This window comes from Salvelinus sp. IW2-2015, linkage group LG28 (genome assembly GCF_002910315.2).
Source record: "Salvelinus sp. IW2-2015 linkage group LG28, ASM291031v2, whole genome shotgun sequence".
Taxonomy (NCBI): domain Eukaryota; kingdom Metazoa; phylum Chordata; class Actinopteri; order Salmoniformes; family Salmonidae; genus Salvelinus; species Salvelinus sp. IW2-2015.
Window position 1 is genome coordinate 17707433 of NC_036868.1, and position 21824 is coordinate 17729256.

General features: G+C 42.6%; 1 protein-coding gene across 4 annotated transcripts in view; it reads left to right on the plus strand.

Moving 5' to 3' along the window:
* The window catches only part of LOC111954004 (disheveled-associated activator of morphogenesis 1), a 118241-nt gene that overhangs the window by 86632 nt on the left and 9785 nt on the right, over positions 1-21824 (plus strand). For 3 of the 4 annotated variants that reach the window (XM_023973482.2, XM_023973484.3, XM_023973483.3), the window contains exons 5-22: positions 78-172; positions 1407-1740; positions 2326-2436; positions 2596-2699; positions 2807-2873; positions 2965-3082; positions 3656-3794; positions 4203-4261; positions 4938-5125; positions 5405-5701; positions 6403-6510; positions 7794-7823; positions 8394-8494; positions 14820-14904; positions 15291-15397; positions 18324-18412; positions 18536-18704; positions 18883-18990. In XM_023973482.2, coding sequence (XP_023829250.1) covers positions 78-172; positions 1407-1740; positions 2326-2436; positions 2596-2699; positions 2807-2873; positions 2965-3082; positions 3656-3794; positions 4203-4261; positions 4938-5125; positions 5405-5701; positions 6403-6510; positions 7794-7823; positions 8394-8494; positions 14820-14904; positions 15291-15397; positions 18324-18412; positions 18536-18704; positions 18883-18990 — 2309 coding nt within the window. The remainder of the gene's footprint in view (positions 1-77; positions 173-1406; positions 1741-2325; positions 2437-2595; positions 2700-2806; positions 2874-2964; positions 3083-3655; positions 3795-4202; positions 4262-4937; positions 5126-5404; positions 5702-6402; positions 6511-7793; positions 7824-8393; positions 8495-14819; positions 14905-15290; positions 15398-18323; positions 18413-18535; positions 18705-18882; positions 18991-21824) is intronic. The other variant, XM_023973486.2, reaches the window with a different exon arrangement.

Consider the following 21824-nt stretch of genomic DNA (forward strand, 5'->3'; position numbering starts at 1 on the left):
TCAAGGAGTAGTCTAACAAATTCACGGCATTTGACTTGTTCAAACAGCTTTGGTAACGCTATATTTATGTTGCACAGAGGAAGACACTCCTTGCCCTGGAGAAGGAAGATGAGGAGGAGAGGAACAAAACGATAGAGAGCCTGAAGACTGCTTTGCGGACGCAACCCATGAGGTGCCCTGGCTCTCAAACTTCCATACACTTCACTGTACAGTGCATACACTCGCTAAAGAAACTCATTTAAATAGACTTATATACACACACACCCTCTTCAAAATTGACCTTTAGCTACCATACATAGAATAAACACAGGAGGGAACAGGATTGTTTTCTGAAATGAATTTCATTATACAAATGCTTACAGACATACTATGTCATACACACACACACACACCCTTCCCTCTATTTCCATGCACTCTTCCTTCATTTTTTTGGTACTCTCATAGAATATACTCCTAGCACACCAGAGCTTTGAATTACAATAACTGAAATAACAGAGCCCTACAGGGAGTAATTGCCATTGGAGTTACAGACCTATAGAAGTGTATCTGCAGACCAGAATGAACAACAACGGCCCAGTAATTCATCACTGTACTGTAGATGGCTAGGATGGAACACCACTCTTGGATATTGTCACATGTCATAAATGATATGGTCCTTCTGCTGCGCTAGTTACAGTACCAATGCTATGTGGAGCAGTTATGTAACTGCTCTTAATAAAAGTCGGCTTTATTATTCTAACGCTTCAGGCAGTCCTTCCCAGAACACCTAATCTTTCATTCAAATCACCTATTATGTCGTTAATCATACTTACTGCTTTGGGGCAGTAACCTGGGTAGCGTTCATTGCAACGTAAAATGTTTTGAAATGGAAAATGAATATGAGTGTTTCTTATTGGCCAAGTCCAGGTAGACCCCTCCCTGTTTGTCTGTTTCTTCCGTTTGGTACCTAATGAACATGACCCAGATTGATCTGCTGATTGAACATATGATGTCCCTCTGGCTGCATTGTGTGTAGCATGTTTTTTTGTCTCTTTCACATTAGTGTGTGTTGCACCGTTTAATGACCCCGTGCGACCTGAAGATCAGGTGTCAGACTTTCACCCCCAGTGGTTATGGTGGCACTTGGTCACTTACTGGCCTTTTATTTCTTCAGGCCTTTGTTTTTTAACAACTTTGATAACACACTCACAGAGGTTGACCATTTTCTCAGCATGTTAGACCTAATTACTATTTTGGGTATTTCCAGTGCGTAGGATTATAGTCTTTATACCCTATTTCAAGTGGAAGTAATGACAATTACTACATGAGATCACAGACTAGCCTCTTTCCTCCAACTGGCAACTGGCACTTGCACTTTTAACTTATTTTTTTTTATTGATATCCCGTTTCCACTTGACCTTCCTCAGGTTTGTGACTAGGTTCATTGACCTAGATGGCCTGACCTGTATCCTCAACTTCCTAAAGACCATGGACTATGAGACGACCGAGTCGCAGATCCACACCTCGCTCATCGGCTGCATCAAGGCCCTGATGAACAACTCCCAGGGGCGCGCCCACGTGCTCTCGCACTCGGAAAGCATCAACATCATCGCTCAGAGTTTGGCCACCGAGAACGTAAAGACCAAGGTGGCGGTGCTGGAGATCATGGGCGCTGTGTGCCTTGTGCCTGGCGGGCATCGGAAGATCCTGGAGGCCATGCTGCACTACCAGCGCTTCGCCTGTGAGAGGACACGCTTCCAGGTGGGTAAGGGGAGGGTTATGAATTAATATTTTCGTCACCGTTAGCAGCCTATCCACTTAATTGTATTGAATAAAGATTCAGTACCATTTAATATTGTAACATTTTGACTTTTGGCTGGGTTATATACACTGAGTGTACAAAACATCCAGGTGAAAGCTATGATACCTTATTGATGTAATTTGTTAAATACATTTCAATCAGTGTAGATGAAGGGGAGGTGACAGGTTAAAGCAGTATCTTTAAGCCTGGGGACAATTGAGACATGGATTGTGTATGTGTGCCATTCAGACGGTGAATGGGCAAGACGAAAGATTTAAGTGCCTTTGAACGGGGTATGGTAGTCGGTGTCAGGCGCACCGGTTTGTGTCAAGAACTGCAACGCTGCTGGGTTTTTCACACTCAAAAGTTTCCCTAGTGTATCAAGAATGGTCCTCCACCCAAATGACAACCAACCAACTTCTAAAGTGGTTTGCCTCCAATGGTTTGTGCAACTTTGTGTCTGCAATATAAATTGTCTCTACAATATGATTGCTCTCTGAACGACGAGCCATATCTGTGGTCATCTCCTCTCCTTCACCACCCAGACCCTGCTGAACGATCTGGACCGGAGTACTGGTCGGTACCGGGATGAGGTCAACCTGAAGACAGCCATCATGTCCTTTATCAATGCTGTCCTCAGCCAAGGCGCCGGAGAGGTAAAATTAGCCGTCAACCAATGCATCGCTTGTCTCCTAACTCCACACTTGCACCATACTTCAATTTGATTTTCTCTTCAATCGAACTTGTGCTGCACCTCAATCTGACTTAACTTTATTGACACCTACTTTTGATCCTCCATCTTGTTATGTTCCCAGGCCAGTTTAGAGTTCCGTATCCACCTCCGTTACGAGTTCCTGATGCTAGGAATTCAGCCAGTCATTGACAAACTTCGCTCCCATGACAACTCCACATTAGACAGGTGAGTTGGAGCCCAGTTCCTGTTAACCTGAATTGTGACACAAGTCCCTTTTTTCTCCTGATCTCTGACCATGCATGCCCCTATTCATTTTACTTAATCTCCCCCAGGCATTTGGATTACTTTGAAATGCTGCGCAATGAGGACGAGCTAACTATGTCGCGACGTTTTGAGTCGGTAAGTAAAAACTTCTTGTTTCATTCCAGAATTCCATCGTCGTTTGTGCTTGATAAGGACTGTGACTTGTCAACGTGTTCTCTTTTCCCAGGTGCACATAGACACTAAAAGTGCTTCCCAGGTATTTGACCTCATCCGGAAGAAGATGAACCACACTGACGCATACCCTCACTTTATCTCCGTCCTGCACCACTGTCTCCTCATGCCTCGTAAGTGCTCCCTGCCGCATTCCTGACCTGCTGCTAACGTTGAACCCGGTCTGTAAGAATTTAGTGCTGTGACTTTGGTAGTTGCCCAGAATATTGTGTTTCCCTATTCCAGTCAGTGGAGGCTTCTGAGGTGAGGATGCCTCATAATAATGGCTGGAATGGAGCAAATGGAATGGCATCAAACACATGGAAACCATATGTTTGATGTATTTGCTACCATTCCACGTGTTCTGCTCCGGCCATTACCAAGAGCCCGTCCTCCCCAATTAAGGTGCCAGCCAACCTCTCATGATTCCAGTAGAGCTGACCTGCTGTCTTCCTCCTGCTAGCTGTGCGTGTGGGGTTGCACGCGTGTGAGTGTGCATGTGTCTGTGCACTTTGAATACATTTTTATCTGTATGAGGATCTGTCAGCAAACCAAGACGGCATCTTGCTCTCTAGCCACACTCTGTATAAATCAATTGTGGAAACCTCTTTCTGTCCTTAGCTAAATATCTACTTATGCAGAGAGGCCTCTTCTACTCGACAACATCTCTGTATCGGCTGTATTTGATGATCTCACTGTCCCCCCAGATAAAAGGAGTGGGAACACGGTGCAGTATTGGCTGCTGCTGGACCGCATCGTCCAGCAGATGGTCCTGCAGAACGACAAAGGCCACGACCCCGACGTCACGCCCCTTGAGAACTTCAATGTTAAGAACGTGGTGCGGATGTGAGTGCTCTCCATGTAACCCCTTAAGATGACGAGGGAGAGAGGGAGCATGTCATGCTTGAGCGCAACTGACTGAGATGAGCTGGGATGATATAGGCCTAGGAAAGACATGAAAATTCATAACTGTCAAATGAAATAATTTCCAAACTGACCCTCCAATCAATACTTCAATACTGTAGGGAACCTCAGTCTCTTGGAGGCTTCTTAGAAAATCTATTTAAAATCTGTTAGTCTGCACTGCTTCAGTATGAAAACTGTATTTTAATTCCCATAATAGCAATGAGCTCAGCTCCATTTCCACAGGACTGATTGTTTGCATGTTGTCTTTCACATAAGTCAATGCATCAGTCATAGAATGCTCACATTGAGGACCCTCCGGTAACTTTGTTTGTGTGTCTCTCCTTACAGGCTGGTCAATGAAAATGAGGTCAAGCAGTGGAAAGAGCAGGCGGAGAAAATGCGAAAAGGTCAGTTTCATGTTTTGAGTTGCTTCTTTTGAAACACTGCCCTTTGGCTCTATTGCACATTTTAAAAAAAGACCACAAAGAAATTGACAGGATGTAATTTACACTTCACATGGAAGGGATTGACTACTTTCAGTATGTATAAATAATACAAATCGGCAGGGATGGTTTGTCAGAGGATGCCAATTAAATGGTACCGTTCTACACAGTTGTGAAGCTCTGAATGTGTTCATCTTAATGCCTGTAAGCGTTATGCTTATCAGGTGAATTGGACTGCTGTGGATATGAATATAGCTACTTGCTGGTCAGCCAACACAAGATTTGAACCTTTTATTGTGTATTCGTATCTCTTGTAGCTCACTATTGGATTAGTAGTCTTTGAAGAGTCCTCTACCTCACCAGTAGCACATTGATCCAGTCACTGCCTACTTTTGGCCCATATGTTACCCTGCCCCTGTTAGATCTATCAGAAATAACAGCCGACAACCATCTTCTGAGCCACCCTGTGGTCCCATGGGTTGATCGCAAACAAAGATTGTGATTTAACATTTCAACACGGTCAACTCAGGAAATTATTAGAAAATGATAATAGAAAGGAACAGGTGATATCCAAATGTCCTAATTGAGTTGAACCGAACCTGTTCACACTCACAACATAACCTCCAACCCCATCGGGCAGAGCACCACGAGCTCCAGCAGAAGTTTGAGAAGAAGGAGCGCGAGTGTGATGCCAAGACCCAGGAGAAGGAGGACATGATGCAGACCCTCAACAAGATGAAGGAGAAGCTAGAGAAGGAGAGCACCGAGCACAAGGCAGTCAAGCAGCAAGTGGCAGACCTCTCTCTCCAGCTCCACGACCTCAGCTCTGTACGTCACCCTTCAACTCCTTCAGACTTATACAAAAGAATGGCACCAAATATGCCTTAATGTAGATTCATTATGTTTCATCAAGATTCATTTACTGTTATTAGATTTACAGTACATTATAGAAGGCACCTAAAGTAAATTACTGCATGGGTCTCTGATGCAACCAATGTTACGACATACAATTGAAAGAGAACGATAAGCTAAGGCTTGAAATACGATTCATTAAGATAAGTGATGGTGCATTGTCTTTATCTGTGTATTTTCCCCCAACATTTCCAGAGACCAATCGCCAGTGTCCCAGGCGGTCCCCCCTTCATCCCTGGCCCCCCTGGTGGGCCTCTCCCTCCCCCCCCTCCCCCAGGAGGCATGATGCTCCCTCCCCCACCACCCCCAGGGGGTATGATGCCCCCTCCACCACCCCCACCTCCTGGTGGTCCCCCGCCTCCTTTTGGACGTCCACCCATGGGAGGGATACCTCCTCCCCCTGGGGCACCCCTGGGGTCCACCCTCAAGAAGAAGAACATCCCCCAGCCGTCCAACCCACTCAAATCTTTCAACTGGGCCAAGCTGGCTGAGGTGAGAGTGCATGGGTTTGAACAGGGTCATGTTCATTAGAGATCCAACAGAAGTCAACGGACTGAAACAGGGAGAGACTACCTAGACTTGTCCAATAAGGAACACTAATTTTTGTTCCCTTGCAAAATGTTTTAAAACAGTTTCTGTTGCGTGCCCTAAAGAATATGACCCTGGTAATTCCCTACAGAGTCAATTTGACCTTCTCTTTGTCATCATTGATAGCGACAGGGAAATGTTAGTCTGTAAAACCTGCAGACAATTTTTTTATCCCTGAAAGTTTCGGTTTAGTTAGGGAGAATGTTACTTTTTCCCCAGTTATTCAAGTGCACTTAGAATGGGGAACCAGATAAACGTTCCCGTATGTTCTGGGAATATTCTTGTTAGCGTTTAAGCTGATTCTAGATTAGCTCCTATAAGTGATTATTCTTCTGTTGCAATCTTTGAATAACATACTCTTGTGTTAGGCCTTGGTGATTGAACTATGCCTGCTGGCGATTGCTTACAGAACATATTGAGGATACTGAAAGCCAGGGTTGGGGTCAATTCCATCTCAAATCAGTCATTTCAGGAGGTGAACTGAAATGTTCCTCTTTGCTTGGAATTTCAGTTTATTTCTTTGAATTGAAATGGAATTGACCCAAACCCTTCTGAAAGCACCACCTCAAAAAATGTAAATACAATTCTCCCGCTCTCCATCCCAGAATAAGTTGGAGGGCACTGTATGGACAGAAGTGGACGACGGGAAGGTTTTCAAAATTCTCGACCTGGAGGACATTGAGAAGACCTTCTCGGCCTACCAGAGGCAACAGGTACTGTACTGCGGCCAAGTGTTCTCGCTGGTCCTGCTGATGAAGAGAACAGTTTTATAGAGCCCCCAACATGTATCCATCCTCCACCCTTGTTCTTCTTATTCCCTTCTCGTTAGAGATAAAGCACCAATACAAAACATGACTTCACTCATGCTGAATATTTGCCATCTCACAAATGTAGAGTAATACCATATTGTTTGGCTAGTGTGCAGTTTACTGGCATTTGACACTACTAAATAACATAAAAGCCTTGGCATGTATGAATAACAGAAATACAAAAGAGCACTGACTACTTAGCGTACACTGTCATAACCTTTTTATGATGCTAGAGTATCAATGTAAAATATCTTAAAGATCATCAGACACGTAAAGATTGAGTTTGGCCTTTAGTGCCTGCAGCTTAGTATTACCTAATACCACAACACTCTGATGTTTGTGGGATGATGCAAACAGATCACTATAGTGTCGTCAGGGGAAACAGAGGGACTTTTGTGTTAACAAACATTTGCAGACATTGTCCTTAACCCCTGACGAAATTGGACCCAGGGCTATTAAAAGCATCAGCTCATTAGCACATAAACCACAAACACAGGGAATAGCTCTTATCTCACTACTCAATGGCCCTCTGTATGGAATGCAAATCTGCTTGAGTTATCCTTGATCATACTAATACAAGAGATTTAGTCACAATGTAGCCTAGGTTTTCATTCTGCGCTATTTAAATCAGGGGTGTCAAGTAATGAGGCCCAACATCTGATTTAATATGGCCTCCATGTGTGTCCCCATCGCTAGTTTCTTTGCATGTTTAAAAAAATTGATTTGATTATTATTATTATTATTTTTTTAGATCTAAAAACATCAGTGAATTCCTAGTTAAGGCTCTGTTGTAGATGAGGCCGCACTCACATTTGCCTTAACATTTTGACATCCCTGGTCTAAATGAACATTATGACAAACGTATCGCGCTCAACTGACTCCAATGTTACCACATTTGTTTTGCCTGTGACTCACGCTAACACCCGCACCTCATGATCAGCTCACACGCATGCACGCAAACACACATGTACATTTGGCAATTTCCCAGCCCCCAACCGACACCCATCTCTTATGGCCCATCAGCCTTTGCTTGCCATCGCCAGTCACACTCCCACTTCACTCATCACTGATGTCCTGTATGAGCTTGTTTCTATTTGTTTGTTTGTTTGTTTTGGCCTGGATTCACCCAACTGCGCTATCATTATAACGAGTGCCCACATCTTCCTTGCTTCTTGCCTGCGTTCTAGGACTTCTTTATGGTCAATAACAGCAAACAGGTGAGTTCACTCATTTCCACACCCAAAATGGTGTGGCACTTTTTTCATCCTCCTCTTCTATCATTTAGAACATTTTGCTTTCCTTATCTTATCCTCTTGACATCTTCATCCTCTTGAAAATATATTTATCTTCAGTAGACACATGAAGAAATAATTATAGCTTATGGTTTCCATAAATCAACAAGATCCTTTTGTACGTTGCAGTAGTTTAGGCTTAGAAACGGTTTTGTTTTTCTGTGAAGGAAATACCCTCTTATTTTAAAGTATGTAAAAATAAATCTTTAACAAATCCCATGAGAATGTCCATTCACTCTTAATGCGACTTGTCTTTTTTAAATGTAGTGTATGTCTGTGTCTGTTACTGTGTGTTCGCACACGTAAGTGCCTGTGTCTGTATTCCTCCATGTATTTGCTTGTTTTTCTTGTCTGCCTTTTCGTAAGTTTGTGTCTTGTATTTGTGCGTTTGTCTTTCTTTACTTTTTCTGTATGTGTGTAATGTATTCCTGCTGTTGCTCCTAGTTAAGATACCTACCATTCTGAAATGCCTCTCCTCTGAACGACTCTCCACAGAAAGAGAGTGAGGATTCGGACTCCTTGAGCTCCAAGAAGGTCAAGGAGCTCTCGGTCATCGATGGCCGTCGAGCCCAGAACTGTAATATCCTCCTGTTGCGGTGAGTGTGTGAATATTAGCAGTCAGAAACTGGGCCTTGCTATTGAGGTCATTTCCTGTTCTGATGAGAGTAAAATATTAGCACTGCAATGTCATATGCTGTTGATGGGAAATACTTTTTGTCTAATTATGATTTGATCCTGATGTCAGTGAGTAGGCTTTCTTCTTTGCGTCATTCTTCTCTTTCAATGCAGGCTCCAGTGAATCATGGGACTTTATCTCATAATCAAAACATTCTCTCTTTCTTTACACAAGGCTAATCTTGAAAATCCGGAACTAAACTATTGCGTAATTGCGTCAGATGGTCGATTAGGTATGAGGGAATATGTATGAGAGAAGATACTAATGAGACTAGTGAAGTCTCCACCCTCCGAAATGGAAACTCTCAGCCAAAGCCCCTTTTGATGAATGTTCGCTTTACAGAGAAAGTTTCAAGCTTTACAATTTTTGTTCCTTAAAAACATGCTACAATATGGCAGCATATTGATGATTACATCATCACTAATGTGTGGTTAGTTCGCAGATTGTTTTGCCCCAATGCAATGTGTAGGAGTCATGCTTGTGCTACTGCAAAATCCTAAATTGCAACAGATAAAATGAGCCTAGAAAATATATGTAATTTGTTTTTGTTTTTTTCAAATCGCTGTGTTTTTTAAATTTCAGTTCAGAGACGTAGGCTACATCATGTCAGTCAAATTGGTTGAGGGTTCAGAAGAAGGTGCGTAAAGAGAGAAGTGGGAGGGTGAGCAGAAGAAACTTAAAAATAAAAAATGTGTGCGGCAGACAGAAATTCAAGGTGATAATGCTTCATGTATGTCATTGTTTTTAAAATATATTGACAGTAGATGTTACTTGGAGACAAATTCCTGGCTCTCAAAACTTGACTGAAACAACATGAAACAGCTCTCCGTTAGCAGAGCTACTGTGATTTCTCAATAATTGAATGTGGTCTGGTATCATTAGTAAGCCACACATATTCACACAGAGGGGAACTTTTCATTTAATCAAGACCAATCTGACTCGAAACGACCATGAAACAAGCCAAAACGGAACGCACTACTTCGAATGCTTCCTTTTTGGGTGTTCAAATCATGTTGTCCCACATCAAGGTGATTTTATTAAGAGTTTGGTGGAGGAGGACCATTCAGTTGTGATGCAAGAGTAATGGTTTAGCTCAGGAGGAGAGATGGTTGTGTTTTTAGTTTTCCTGGTCATGAACTCCGGTCAATAATTACTCTCTATGTGGGAGCTTAGACCACTTCTAACAATTTATTGAAAGGTTGTGGTTTTACAATAGAAGTAGAGTTGATCGTAGGATCACAACTTATTTTTTTCCAAAAGCTAGGAGGTTGAGGTTTCTCAGTCAGAATATGTGGTGTGATATGAAGAAGTTGCTCCATAGCTAGCTTTTATTTTACAATGTGTTTATTAGGTTTCCCAAGTAAAAACTGTACACACACACACACACACACACACACACACACACACACACACACACACACACACCAAACTAGCTCCCGTTACAGCCTGGCCCATCTCGCAATTCACAATCCCAGTGTCAAAGGGCTGTGACACAGAATCCTAGCTAAAATCCCATCAACCGCACCTCCAATACTAATTTCATGTAATGGTTTTTAATGGGCTTCAAAAAGCCTTTAACAGAGACCACCCATGCGGACGCTCTCCAAAGGGATTGAATGGAGTACTATGCTCCCTTTGAAGTGGGTGCCCTCAGAAGACGGTACACAGATTTTGAGGAGCAAACATGATCTGTGGAACAGCTGTGGTCAATGCCATTTAAAGACACCAAAGACAAAGATGCTCCCATCAATGGGCAGTCTAGTAAGCATTAGGAAAAGTAGAATTATATTTTAGAAAATACAATGTCATTTTGCTCTTAACAGATAATAACAGTTGTATTTGGAGTTTGGCATTACAGAGTTGACAAACTCAGCAAAAAAAGAAACGTCCTCTCACTGTCAACTGCGTTTATTTTCAGCATACTTATTAACATGTGTAAATATTTGTATGAACATAACAAGATTCAACAACTGAGACATAAACTGAACAAGTTCCACAGACATGTAACTAACATAAATGGAATAATGTGTCCCTGAACAAAGGGGGGGTCAAAATCAAAAGTAACAGTCAGTATCTGGTGTGGCCACCAGCTGCATTAAGTACTGCAGTTCATCTCCTCCTAATGGACTGCACCAGATTTGCCAGTTCTTGCTGTGAGATGTTACCCCACTCTTCCACCAAGGCACCTGCAAGTTCCTGGACATTTATGGGGGGAATGGCCCTAGCCCTCACCCTCCGATCCAACAGGTCCCAAAAGTGCTCAATGGGATTGAGATCTGGGCTCTTCGCTGGCCATGGCATAACGCTGACATTCCTGTCTTGCAGGAAATCACGCACAGAACGACCAGTACGGCTGGTGGCATTGTTATGCTGGAGGGTCATGTCAGGATGAGCCTGCAGGAAGGGTACCACATGAGGGAGGATGTCTTCCCTGTAACGCACAGCGTGGAGATTGCCTGCAATAACAACAAGCTCAGTCCGATGATGCTGTGACACACCGCCCCAGACCATGACGGATGCTCCATCTCCAAATCGATCCCGCTCCAGAGTACAGGCATCGGTGTAACGCTCATTCCTTCGACGATAAACGCGAATCGAACCATCACCCCTGGTTAGACAAAACCGCGACTTGTCAGTAAAGAGCACTTTTTGCCAGTCCTGTCTGGTCCAGCGATGGTGGGTTTATGTCCATAAGCGACGTTGTTGCCGGTGATGTCTGGTGAGGACCTGCCTTACAACAGGCCTACAAGCCCTCAGTCCAGCCTCTCTCAGCCTATTGCGGACAGTCTGAGCACTGATGGAGGGATTGTGCGTTCCTGGTGTAACTCGGGCAGTTGTTGTTGCCATCCTGTATCTGTCCCGCAGGTGTGATGTTCGGATGTACCGATCCTGTGCAGGTGTTGTTACACATGGTCTGCCACTGCGAGGACGATCAGCTGTCCGTCCTGTCTCCTTGTAGCGCTGTCTTAGGCGTCTCACAGTACGACGGACATTGCAATTTATTGCCCTGGCCACATCTGCAGTCCGCATGCATGCCTAAGGCACATTCACACAGCTGAGCAGGGACCCTGGGCATCTTTCTTTTGGTGTTTTTCAGAGTCAGTAGAAAGGCCTCTTTAGTGTCCTAAGTTTTCGTAACTGTGACCTTAATTGCCTACCGTCTGTAAGCTGTTAGTGTCTTAACGACCGTTCCACAGGTGCATGTTCATTCATTGTTTATGGTTCATTGAACAAGCATGGGAAACAGTTTTTAAACCCTTTACAATGAAGATCTGTGAAGTTTTTAACTCATTATCTTTGAAAGACAGGGTCCTGAAAAAGGGCCATTTCTTCTTTTGCTGAGTTTACTTTATTGAACTTGCATGTACACTCCTGTTAGAGTCCCGGGGAGAAAATGGCCTGCTTAGCAACGTAAGTGAATTGTTTTAGCAACAACCATATTATAATAATAAGGGGCGGTAGGTAGCCTAGTGGTTAGAGCTTTGGAAAGGTTGCTAGATCGAATCCCCGAGCTGACATGGTAAAAATCTATCGTTCTGCCCAGGAACAAGGCAGTTAACCCAGTGTTCCTAAGCCGTCATTGTAAATAAGAATGTGTTCTTGCCTAGTTAAATAAAGATTAAATAAAAAATAAATAAATACTTTTGTGTTTGGTCTAAAATGGCAGGGGCAGGCGCAATTTCAGCAATGGAGTTCATATAAGTGTTCTGTGCATTTAAGTTCTCAGGCGACAATGTGCTGTCTGCCAAGGCAGGTTTTCTTTGACATAGAAATTGCTTTGGTCCTGTTTCCCCACTCTCTGCCTTTTCTCCTCTTCTGGTTATGAATATTCATGGTTCTCGACATCGAACCCATCGGGTGATTGGTTGAGCCTTCTTGAGCGTGTGAAATTACACAAATGCACTACAGAGCCGTCTGTTTAGCTGGATTTTGCCGCCGGCATGAACAGTTAGCACCGACAAAACGACTTGTGAAACCCAGCTTCAGTTTAATTACCAAATTAATTGGGAAATAAATAAAAGCCTGTAGTTTAGCAATCTATTTTTGTTTCACTGTCCGATCATTGTAAAAAATTTAAAAAAAGATCACAAACTTAAAAAAAATCTTTCCACAAACTGTCTGGTATGTGTTGCATGATATGACCACGTTAACCCAAATGTATCAAAGAATAGGACATGCATTCACGATGAGTTAGTGGCTACTGCCTGGCCAGTAAATTAGCTAGCTGAATAGCTATATTTCTGTAATTAGCTATGCTCCTAAATGTGGTGGTCAGTGGATGAACTAACAATGAGTTAAAGTAGCCACTAGTTATTGCTGCCTGTGTTGAACCTGTTGGCTAATGTGTAGCCCATGAGCTCTTGAGTCTAGTAGTAATGTGCCGTTCGTAAAAGCGTTATTTTTGAGTGAGTTGTTCATTTTGTAGTTTAACCTGCTGGCCAAAATGACTGCTGCGGGATTAATACACGCGGCTCCGGAGACATGCTCCGACCAACAACTAAAATACATCATCATTAACAGCAAAGAAAATAAAAAATATTGTTCTTTGTGCAAGAATAAATGGCATTAATTGATTATTGGATGTTATGGACACAGCTTTGTAGAACCAAAACATGCACACAGTCTACTCAACAAAATTGAAATTGAGAACAAATCGTTTGAGGTGCCGCAGTTCGTGAACGATAATGTGTTTATTACCCTCACGGCAAGCAATGCATTCCGCCAATCTAGTCCAGTTGCAACCACAACTAGACCTCGTTTCAAATGTATCAATAAATAATCGTATTTGTATGCCTAGCAATCAACAAATGTACATACAGAGTTTTCAGTTCATTGTTCGCCAGTAGGGGGATCTTGCATCTGGGCATTATTGACTCAAATGAACGAAACGAGTCGGAAGATTTGTTCTTACTGAAATCAGTTAAAAAAAGAGCCGAACGTCACATTACTAGTCTAGCTAGCTGGCTACTGCATATCAGTGAGCCCGCATGTTAGCTAGCTACGTTTCAGTCTGTAGCTATCCTTCTAAATGCGGTGGTCACTGGATAAACTAGCTATGAGTCGAACATATTTGGCTGAAAATGCCAGACTTTTTTGTTGCACCAGGGGAGAGGCCTATGTGCTCCTGAGTCTAAAAGCAGTTTAACTAACGTTAGCTAGTGTTGCAAATTAGCATTTCGCTAGCTAGCAGAGCTGTTTTATAAGAAAATGGCTGAGATTACTCAAACACTGTAGCTAACTAGCAAGCCCTCTTCAGCGACAATGTTATTGGGGTGAAGGAATGTTAGAATCATGTTTTTTTCACTAATCAAACAACTTCATAACAGGCATCAGATATTAGTAAATGAATCCACGAATACCAATATAATTTTGACATATCTTAAATTACCAAATGTTCATGAATTTTATGATATAAACTTGAAGCTCGTTCAAAACCAGTACAGGACTTGAACCGGGAAGTAGGCGGGACTTTATAGGTCTGGCTTTCAAAGTGCGGCTAGTTATTACAGTGATTACAGTCCGGCACCTGTTCCCCCACTGGGTCGTTCTCGGAGCTGGCGCATAAAATCAGACTCATAATTTTTACTTTCAACAGGACAATTCCACGAGCAAACCTCTCTCCAGACAGACATACAGTTCCTCCCTATGATATTGTATATAAATACATTGCACATTTGGCTAATTTGTGATAAGCCATGGCTTTAGAATACTTTTGAAAGACATGTCTGAAAACACAAACCGGTTAGGAACTGGAAACTGGCAATAAGGCAAAGAAGTTAAGTTGGCAGTGTTTCTCATTGTGGTCTGGGGAAATGATTTTCCCACAGTTTACTTTACTTTTCCTGTGGTTTGAAGTTCAGTGTTGCAGGCTAAATTTGAATTATACATTTAGTATGCTCTATTTGTTTAGGGTGAGGCTTCGTGGCACTTCTTTTTGACATGTTCTTGACATCAAAGTAGAAAGCTGAGGCATATTCCAATTGAATCTTAGAAATGCTTAAAACTAATTGTCAGTGATATTTAAATTCTATCAACATCAGCGTGTTAAATGCACACACATATGTAGGTTAAGAATGGGCGGAACATAACTTTCACAATGGCAGAGTTATTTGAATTTACAAATCACATGACGCCTCAAAAACAGTTAAAGTATTAATGGTGGTTCTAGTGTTAGAGTTCCTGTAGTTGATTTGAGTTTTCCTGTGGGCTGAAAGTGGCTGACATCTCCTGTGATTGTCGTCTAGGCTGAAGCTGTCCAATGAGGAGATGAAGAGGGCTATCTTGACCATGGATGAACAGGAGGACCTCCCCAAGGACATGCTGGAGCAGGTGAGTCTATGGCAAAATCACATAGGCTTGAAACAGTAAACTTGCGCACCTAAATGTGCTTCCAGGTGCATGGAGCAAAACGTATACTTGTTAAAAAGAAAAACTCCAGCACACCAGTAATCGGTATGCTCCAATGTCACATGGGCTGACACTTTCTTTTTCTCAGTGAGCAAAATTAAATAGATGAGATTTCAAATAGACAGGATGCGTCTTTGGATTACATCCACATAAATTATCACCTCCATTTCATAAACATCATAAAAAGAGAGGTTTAAGATTCCATTGCAATATTGTAAGTGATATGGTAGATTTATGTCAGTGCAATGTTTAGCTATGCTACATATGTTGCTAGTGAATGGCCAGTCACTTTCATGGCTCCTCCTCAGATGCTGAAGTTTATTCCAGAGAAGAGTGACGTGGACCTCCTGGAGGAGCACAAGCATGAGCTGGACCGCATGGCCAAGGCTGATCGCTTCCTTTATGAGATGAGCAGGTAGGATGATCTGAGAGAGAGAAGTAGACCAAGGGCCTGATTCGATCAAATGTGTTTTAGCAATATTCATGCAGTGTTTTATTTATTTATTAATTAAATTTTTTACACAATTATTCCAACTTGCATCGGTGATGATCCAGGTTTTGAACCTGAACCCACTGTGCTACAAGTCCATGTTAAGCTCGTTAAGATTAGACTCAACGTTATCTTGGTGAGCTCACAAGTCTACAGGTCATAGGCAAGCTAACTTACTCATTATGAGAGCTTGGTTCCCATGTTCTCACATTCCCACCGAAATGGATGATTCCTACCATTACTTAAAAACAAAACAAGTCCCATGTTGGGAAGGGGGGGGGGGGGGGTTTATTCTCACCGTCTCAGAGTGGAGCCAACGACACCATAGTATTTTGACCTGTTCCTGCCAGTGTATCTCTCTGTTTAGTCTATGCACTGTAACTCACTGTTGACCAAAGAGTCTGCTAAATGAATTTAGGCACAGGGAACTTCCCTGCTTAGACCACCCACCCTAAAGCCCGACTTGAGTTCGCTGCCTGGCTGTCGTTCTTAAGAATATTTGGCAATTACTGCAACAGTGACAGAGCAGTACTAGAGCCCTGTTAGCTAGAAATGGGGGGGGGGGGGATCGATACAGTTACATATCCCAATATTATTTTAGATGATATTAGGATGATATTTGACTCCAAGTATCAATATTTTTTTGCTACTGTAGGCAGCGTTAGCAAGCGCTAGTCGGTTGTATAGTACCTGCGCCAAAACTCCAGTATTTTTCATCCTATTGCTTGTTATCCCTCTTCTTTTTAAAGTGAGCCAACATGCTTTCAGGACTATTACACTACATGACCAAAAGTATGTGGACACCTGCGCGTTGAACATCTCATTCCAAAATCATGGACATTAATATGGAGTTGGTCCCCCCTTTGCTACTATAAGAGCTTCCAGTCTTTTGGGAAGGCTTTCCACTAGATGTTGGAACAATTCTGCGGCTACTTGCTTCCATTCAGCCACGAGCATTAGTGAGGTCGGGCACTGATGTTGGGCGATTTAGGCCTGGCTCGCAGTTGGCGTTCTAATTAAGGTTGAGGTCATTGCTCTGTGCAGGCCAGTCAAGTTCTTCCACACGGATCTCGACAAACCATATCTGTATGTACCGCGCTTTGCATGTGGGCATTGTCATGCTGAAACAGGAAAGGGCCTGCCACAAGCTGTTGCCACAAAGTTAGAAGCACAGAATCATCTAGAATGTCATTGTATGCGTTAATATTTCCCTTCACTGGAACTAAGGGGCCTAGCCCGAACCATGAAAAACAGCCCCAGACCATTATTCCTCCTCCACCAAACTTTACAGTTGGCACTATGCATTCAGGCAGGTAGCGTTCTCCTGGCATCCATCAATCCCAGATTAGTCTGTAGGACTGCCAGATGGTGAAGTGTGATTCTTCATTCCAGAGAACGCGTTTCCACTGCTCCAGAGTCCAATGGCAGCGAGCTTTACACCACACCAGCTGATGCTTGGCATTGCGCATGGTGTTCTTAGGCTTGTGTGCAGCTGCTTAGCCATGGAAACCCATTTCATGAAGCTCCCGATTTAACCGTTCTTGTGCTGATATTGCTTCCAGAGGCAGTTTGGAACTCTGTAGTGAGTGTTGCAGCCGAGGACAGATGATTTTTACACGCTTCCGCATTCTGTCGTCCCGTTCTGTGAGCTTGTGTGGCCTACCAATTTGTGGCTGAGCTGTTGTTGTTCCTAGATGTTTCCACTTCACAATAACAGCACTTACAGTTGACCGGGGCAGGTTTAGCAGGGCAGGAATTTGACAAACGACTTGTTGGAAAGGTGGCATCCTATGACGGTGCCACGTTGAAAGTCACTGAGCTCTTCAGTAAGGCCATTCTACTGTCAATGTTCGTCTATGGAGATTGCATGGCGTGTGCTCAATTTTATACACCATCAGCAACGGGTGTGGCTGAAATAGCCGAATCCACTAATTTGAAGGGGTGTCCATATACTTTTGTATATACTGTATAGTGTATTTCCCTGACTGTTCAAAACTTGATTTCTCATGCTCTCTCTTCTCTCTCTGCAGCATACATATAGTGAGCATTATGTTTGGAACACCAAATCGCAATTAAACCGCAGTATTTAATTGAAATACAAAGAGAATTGTGTGAATCTTAATTGCAATACATATCGTATCGGCACCTAAGTATCGTGATAATATTGTGAAGTCCCCGGCAATTCCCAGGCTTACTGTGAACTGTGTTGGATATAACCACAAGAACGACACTCTTTCTTCATCAATATGTTATCAACCCAAACAGGAAACTCGTCATAGATGCACAACAGCCTCATGTCCCAGTCGGGGGAATCATAAAACAAACAAGGAGCACATGCCCATGGAAACTACACTCCCTCTTTATTAGACACCATAAAAATGAATTGTGTAATAGCGTTTTTCCCCATCCTGTGGTTGGAGACGTGGGGTGCTTCTTTCCAGGAACTGGCTTTGTCCTTCAAACAGAGTCCAACTAATGTTTTGGTTTCTGAGAGCCCTGTAGCCAAGGCGACCCCCCGGCACTGAAGTGTGGATAGCGACGCCCTAGTGATGAGTTCAGCCAAATGGGTCGCTCCATGTTTGCTCTGCCTTCCTTCAACAATCCATCTTAGTGTTTCACATCAAGCCAGCCAACGCCGAGATGGTTGTCCGACCATATCAATAGGGATGAGGGCTTCTTCATTCTTTTTTCTGACTTAGCTAACAAGATCTTGTCATGTTTCCAATGTGACCTGGGCAATTTTGTATCCTATATCTGACTTTTTCCCAACCTTTCAGGACATATCAATTTATTTTGCTTACTTTTTTTTGCACTTTTTAATAATCCATCTCTCTTTCTCTTTTGCTCAAAGGATAAACCACTACCAACAGAAGCTACAGTCGCTGTACTTCAAAAAGAAGTTTGCAGAGACGATTGCAGGGATCAAACCCAAAGTAGAAGGTGTGTGTGATTGTGTGGGGCTTCTTGGCAAACCCTTACATAATAAAACTCAAAAACTCACAATGAGGTCCACTGTGAAGTACCCTACAGTTCAGGTGTCTTTTTTGTTTCTTCGCTCCTCAGCTCTGATCAAGGCCTCCAAAGAGGTGCTGCACAGCCGCAATCTGAAGCAGCTGCTGGAGGTGGTGCTGGCCTTTGGGAACTACATGAACAAAGGCCAGAGGGGCAATGCCTATGGCTTCAAAGTGTCCTCGCTCAACAAGATCGCAGACACAAAGTCGAGCATAGACAAGTAAGCAGAAGAACTGTAATTAAAAATACGAGTGTGATGAGTTCGCTGTAGTGATACGCTCTATGAAGCAATCTGTTTGCATGTGTTGTATGGAGTGGTGTCATTATATGGGTGTGTGCATATGTGACCCATGCTGTGGTACTAGTGCTGCAAGTATCTATTGTCTATGCCTATGCAGGAACATCACCCTCCTCCACTACCTGATCACCATCCTGGAGAAGAAGTACCCCAAAGTCCTAATGTTCCAGGAGGACCTGCAGAGTGTGCCGGAAGCCGCTAAAGTCAAGTAGGTCGAACCACAAAGACACCCTCCACATGTACAGCTCTCCAGTGTTTAGATCTATGGGCCCTTGTTGTATACTCTCATTAAATGTCTTTAGGAAATGGTTTTCAGTGGTCTATCAGTCCCATTAAGTTAACATTCACTCTGTAGGTCATACAAGCCATTGTAGACACTGCTACAGCACAAACTTCTCAATGCTGTCAACTGAGATTAAGGGGAACACTTGTTCAGAATGTTTACTTAGCATTTTCCTTAAAGGTGGAGATGATTAGTGAAGATAAGCTAATATAATACTGTATATACACTGAGTGTACAAAACATTATGAACATCTGCTCTTTCCATGACATAGACTGACCAGGTGAATCCAGATGAAAGCTAGGATCCCAAATTGACGTCACTTGTTAAATCCACAATTAGTGTAGATGAAGAGGAGGAGACAGGTTAAAGAGGGATTTTTAAGCCTTGAGACAATTGAGACATGGATTGTGTATGTGTGTCATTCAGTGGTAAGACAAAAGATTTAAATGCCTTTTGAACAGAGTCTGGTAGTACGTGCCAGGCACACCGGTTTGAGTATCAAGAACTGCAATGCTGCTGGGCAATTTACGCTCAACAATTTCTTGTGTGTATCAAGAATAGCCCACCACCCAAAGGGCATCCAGCCAACTTGACACCATAGTGGGAAGCATTGGAGTCAACATGGGCCAGCATTCCTGTGGAACGCTTTCGACACCTTGTAGAGTCCATGCGTCGACGAGTTGAGGCTGTTCTGAGGGCAAAAGGGAGGGGTGCAACTCAATATTAGGAAGGTTTTCTTAATGTTTTGTACTCTATGTAAATACCATTTAGCAGAAGCTTTAATCCAAAACGACTTAAAGTCATGCCTGCATACATTTTATGTATGGGTGGTCCTGGGAATCGAACCCACCTCCCTGGCATTACAAGCGCTATTGTTCTGCCAACTGAGCTACAAAGCTACTCTGACCATAAAAATGGTGTTGTGATCTTCCAGCGCCTTTGTGTCTGCATAAGTAGCATCAGATCCATTAATTTATTTCTAAATACATGGCTCTGAGTAGCATCACTCAAGTGGGTGCTACAAAGTGTTAGTGGAAAGAAGTGGCTAGGCAGCTAACCATCTAGGCTAGCCAGCTAACCATCTACAAAGGCAGAGCCAGGAGGACGTGGGGGGACGGTGAGGTGCGTTGCACCGACTGTCTCTGACTGACTTCAGACATCAACGCTTCCTCTGCTCTCAATACCAACTGAACTGCCTCAACTCCCATTACCATCCTTCAGCTCCTGTCCTGACTGACTTAAGGATTTTAAAATTGTTTTTGTCTAAGTTACTTGTTTGTTTTTGTGTACTGTAATTCAGCTTTTGGCTGTCAAGTACGGCCTACGGTAGTAATAATAATAATAAACTACTACAAATAACAAGGTTAGCGAATGACAACAATACCAAAATGTACGTCAACACCAATATTAATGACAACAAAACATTAACACTAATGACAGCAAAACAGAAACACAATTTGACTTGCTTTCAAAGTCCTGACATAGCATGTGTACTAATGCTAAGGCAGACTCTGTGCTATAATGGCCACCATCTCCAAAACGCCTCACCACAGTTCGATTTGATCATGTACAGTGCCTTCAGAAAGTATTCACACCCCTTGACCTTTTCCACATGTTGTTGTGCTACAGCCTGAATTTAAAATTGCCTACACACAATACCCCATAATGTCAGTGGAATTAGGTTTTTCGATTTTTGTACAAATTAATAAAAAATGAAAAGCTGAAATGTATTCAACCTCTTTGTTATGGCTAGACTAAATACGTTCATGAGTAAAAATGTGCATAACAAGTCACATAATAACTTAGATGGACTCCCTCTGTGTGCAATTATAGTGTTTAACTAAAAATAATTAATGACTACTTCATCTCTGTACCCCACATATACAATTATCTGTAAGGTCCCTCAGTCGAGCAGTGAATTTCAAATACAGATTCAACCACAAAGACCAGGGAGGTTTTCCAATGCTTCACAAAGAAGGGCACCTATTGGTAGATAAAAAAAAAGAAGAAAATAAGCAGATGTTTAATATCCCTTTGATCATGGTGAAGTTAGTGGTTACACTTTGGATGGTGTATCAATACACCCAGTCATTACAAAGATACAGGTGACCTTCCTAACTCAGTTGCCGGAGAGGAAGGAAACCGCTAAGGGATTTCACCATGAGGCCAATAGAGACTTTAAAACAATTAGAGTTTAATGGCTGTGATAGGAAAAAAATGAGGATGGATCAACAACAAATCTTCCAAAACATGCATCCTGTTTGCAATAAGGCGCTAAAGTAAAACTTTAAATGTGGCAAAGAAATTAACTTTGAGTCCTGAATACAAATAGTTTTGTTTGGGGCAAATCCAACACATCACTGAGTACCACTCTTCATATTTCAAACATAGTGGTGCATCATGTTATGGTTATGCTTGTCATCGGCAAGGACTAGATCTGTTTTTTGTTGTTGTTGATAAACATTAACGGAATAGTGCTAAGCACAGGCAAAATCCAAGAGGAGAACCTGGTTCAGTCTGCTTTCCAACAGACACTGGGAGACAAATTAACCTTTCAGCGGGACAATAACCTAGAACACAAGGCCAAATATACACTGGAGTTGCTTACCAATGTGACATTGAATGTTCCTGAGTGGCCTAGTTAGATTTTCAAGCCAATTTAAGTAAAAACTACCTTAAAATGAATGTCTAGCAATAATCAACAACCAACTTCACAGAGCTTGAAGGATACATTTTTTTTAATAATGTGCAGATATTG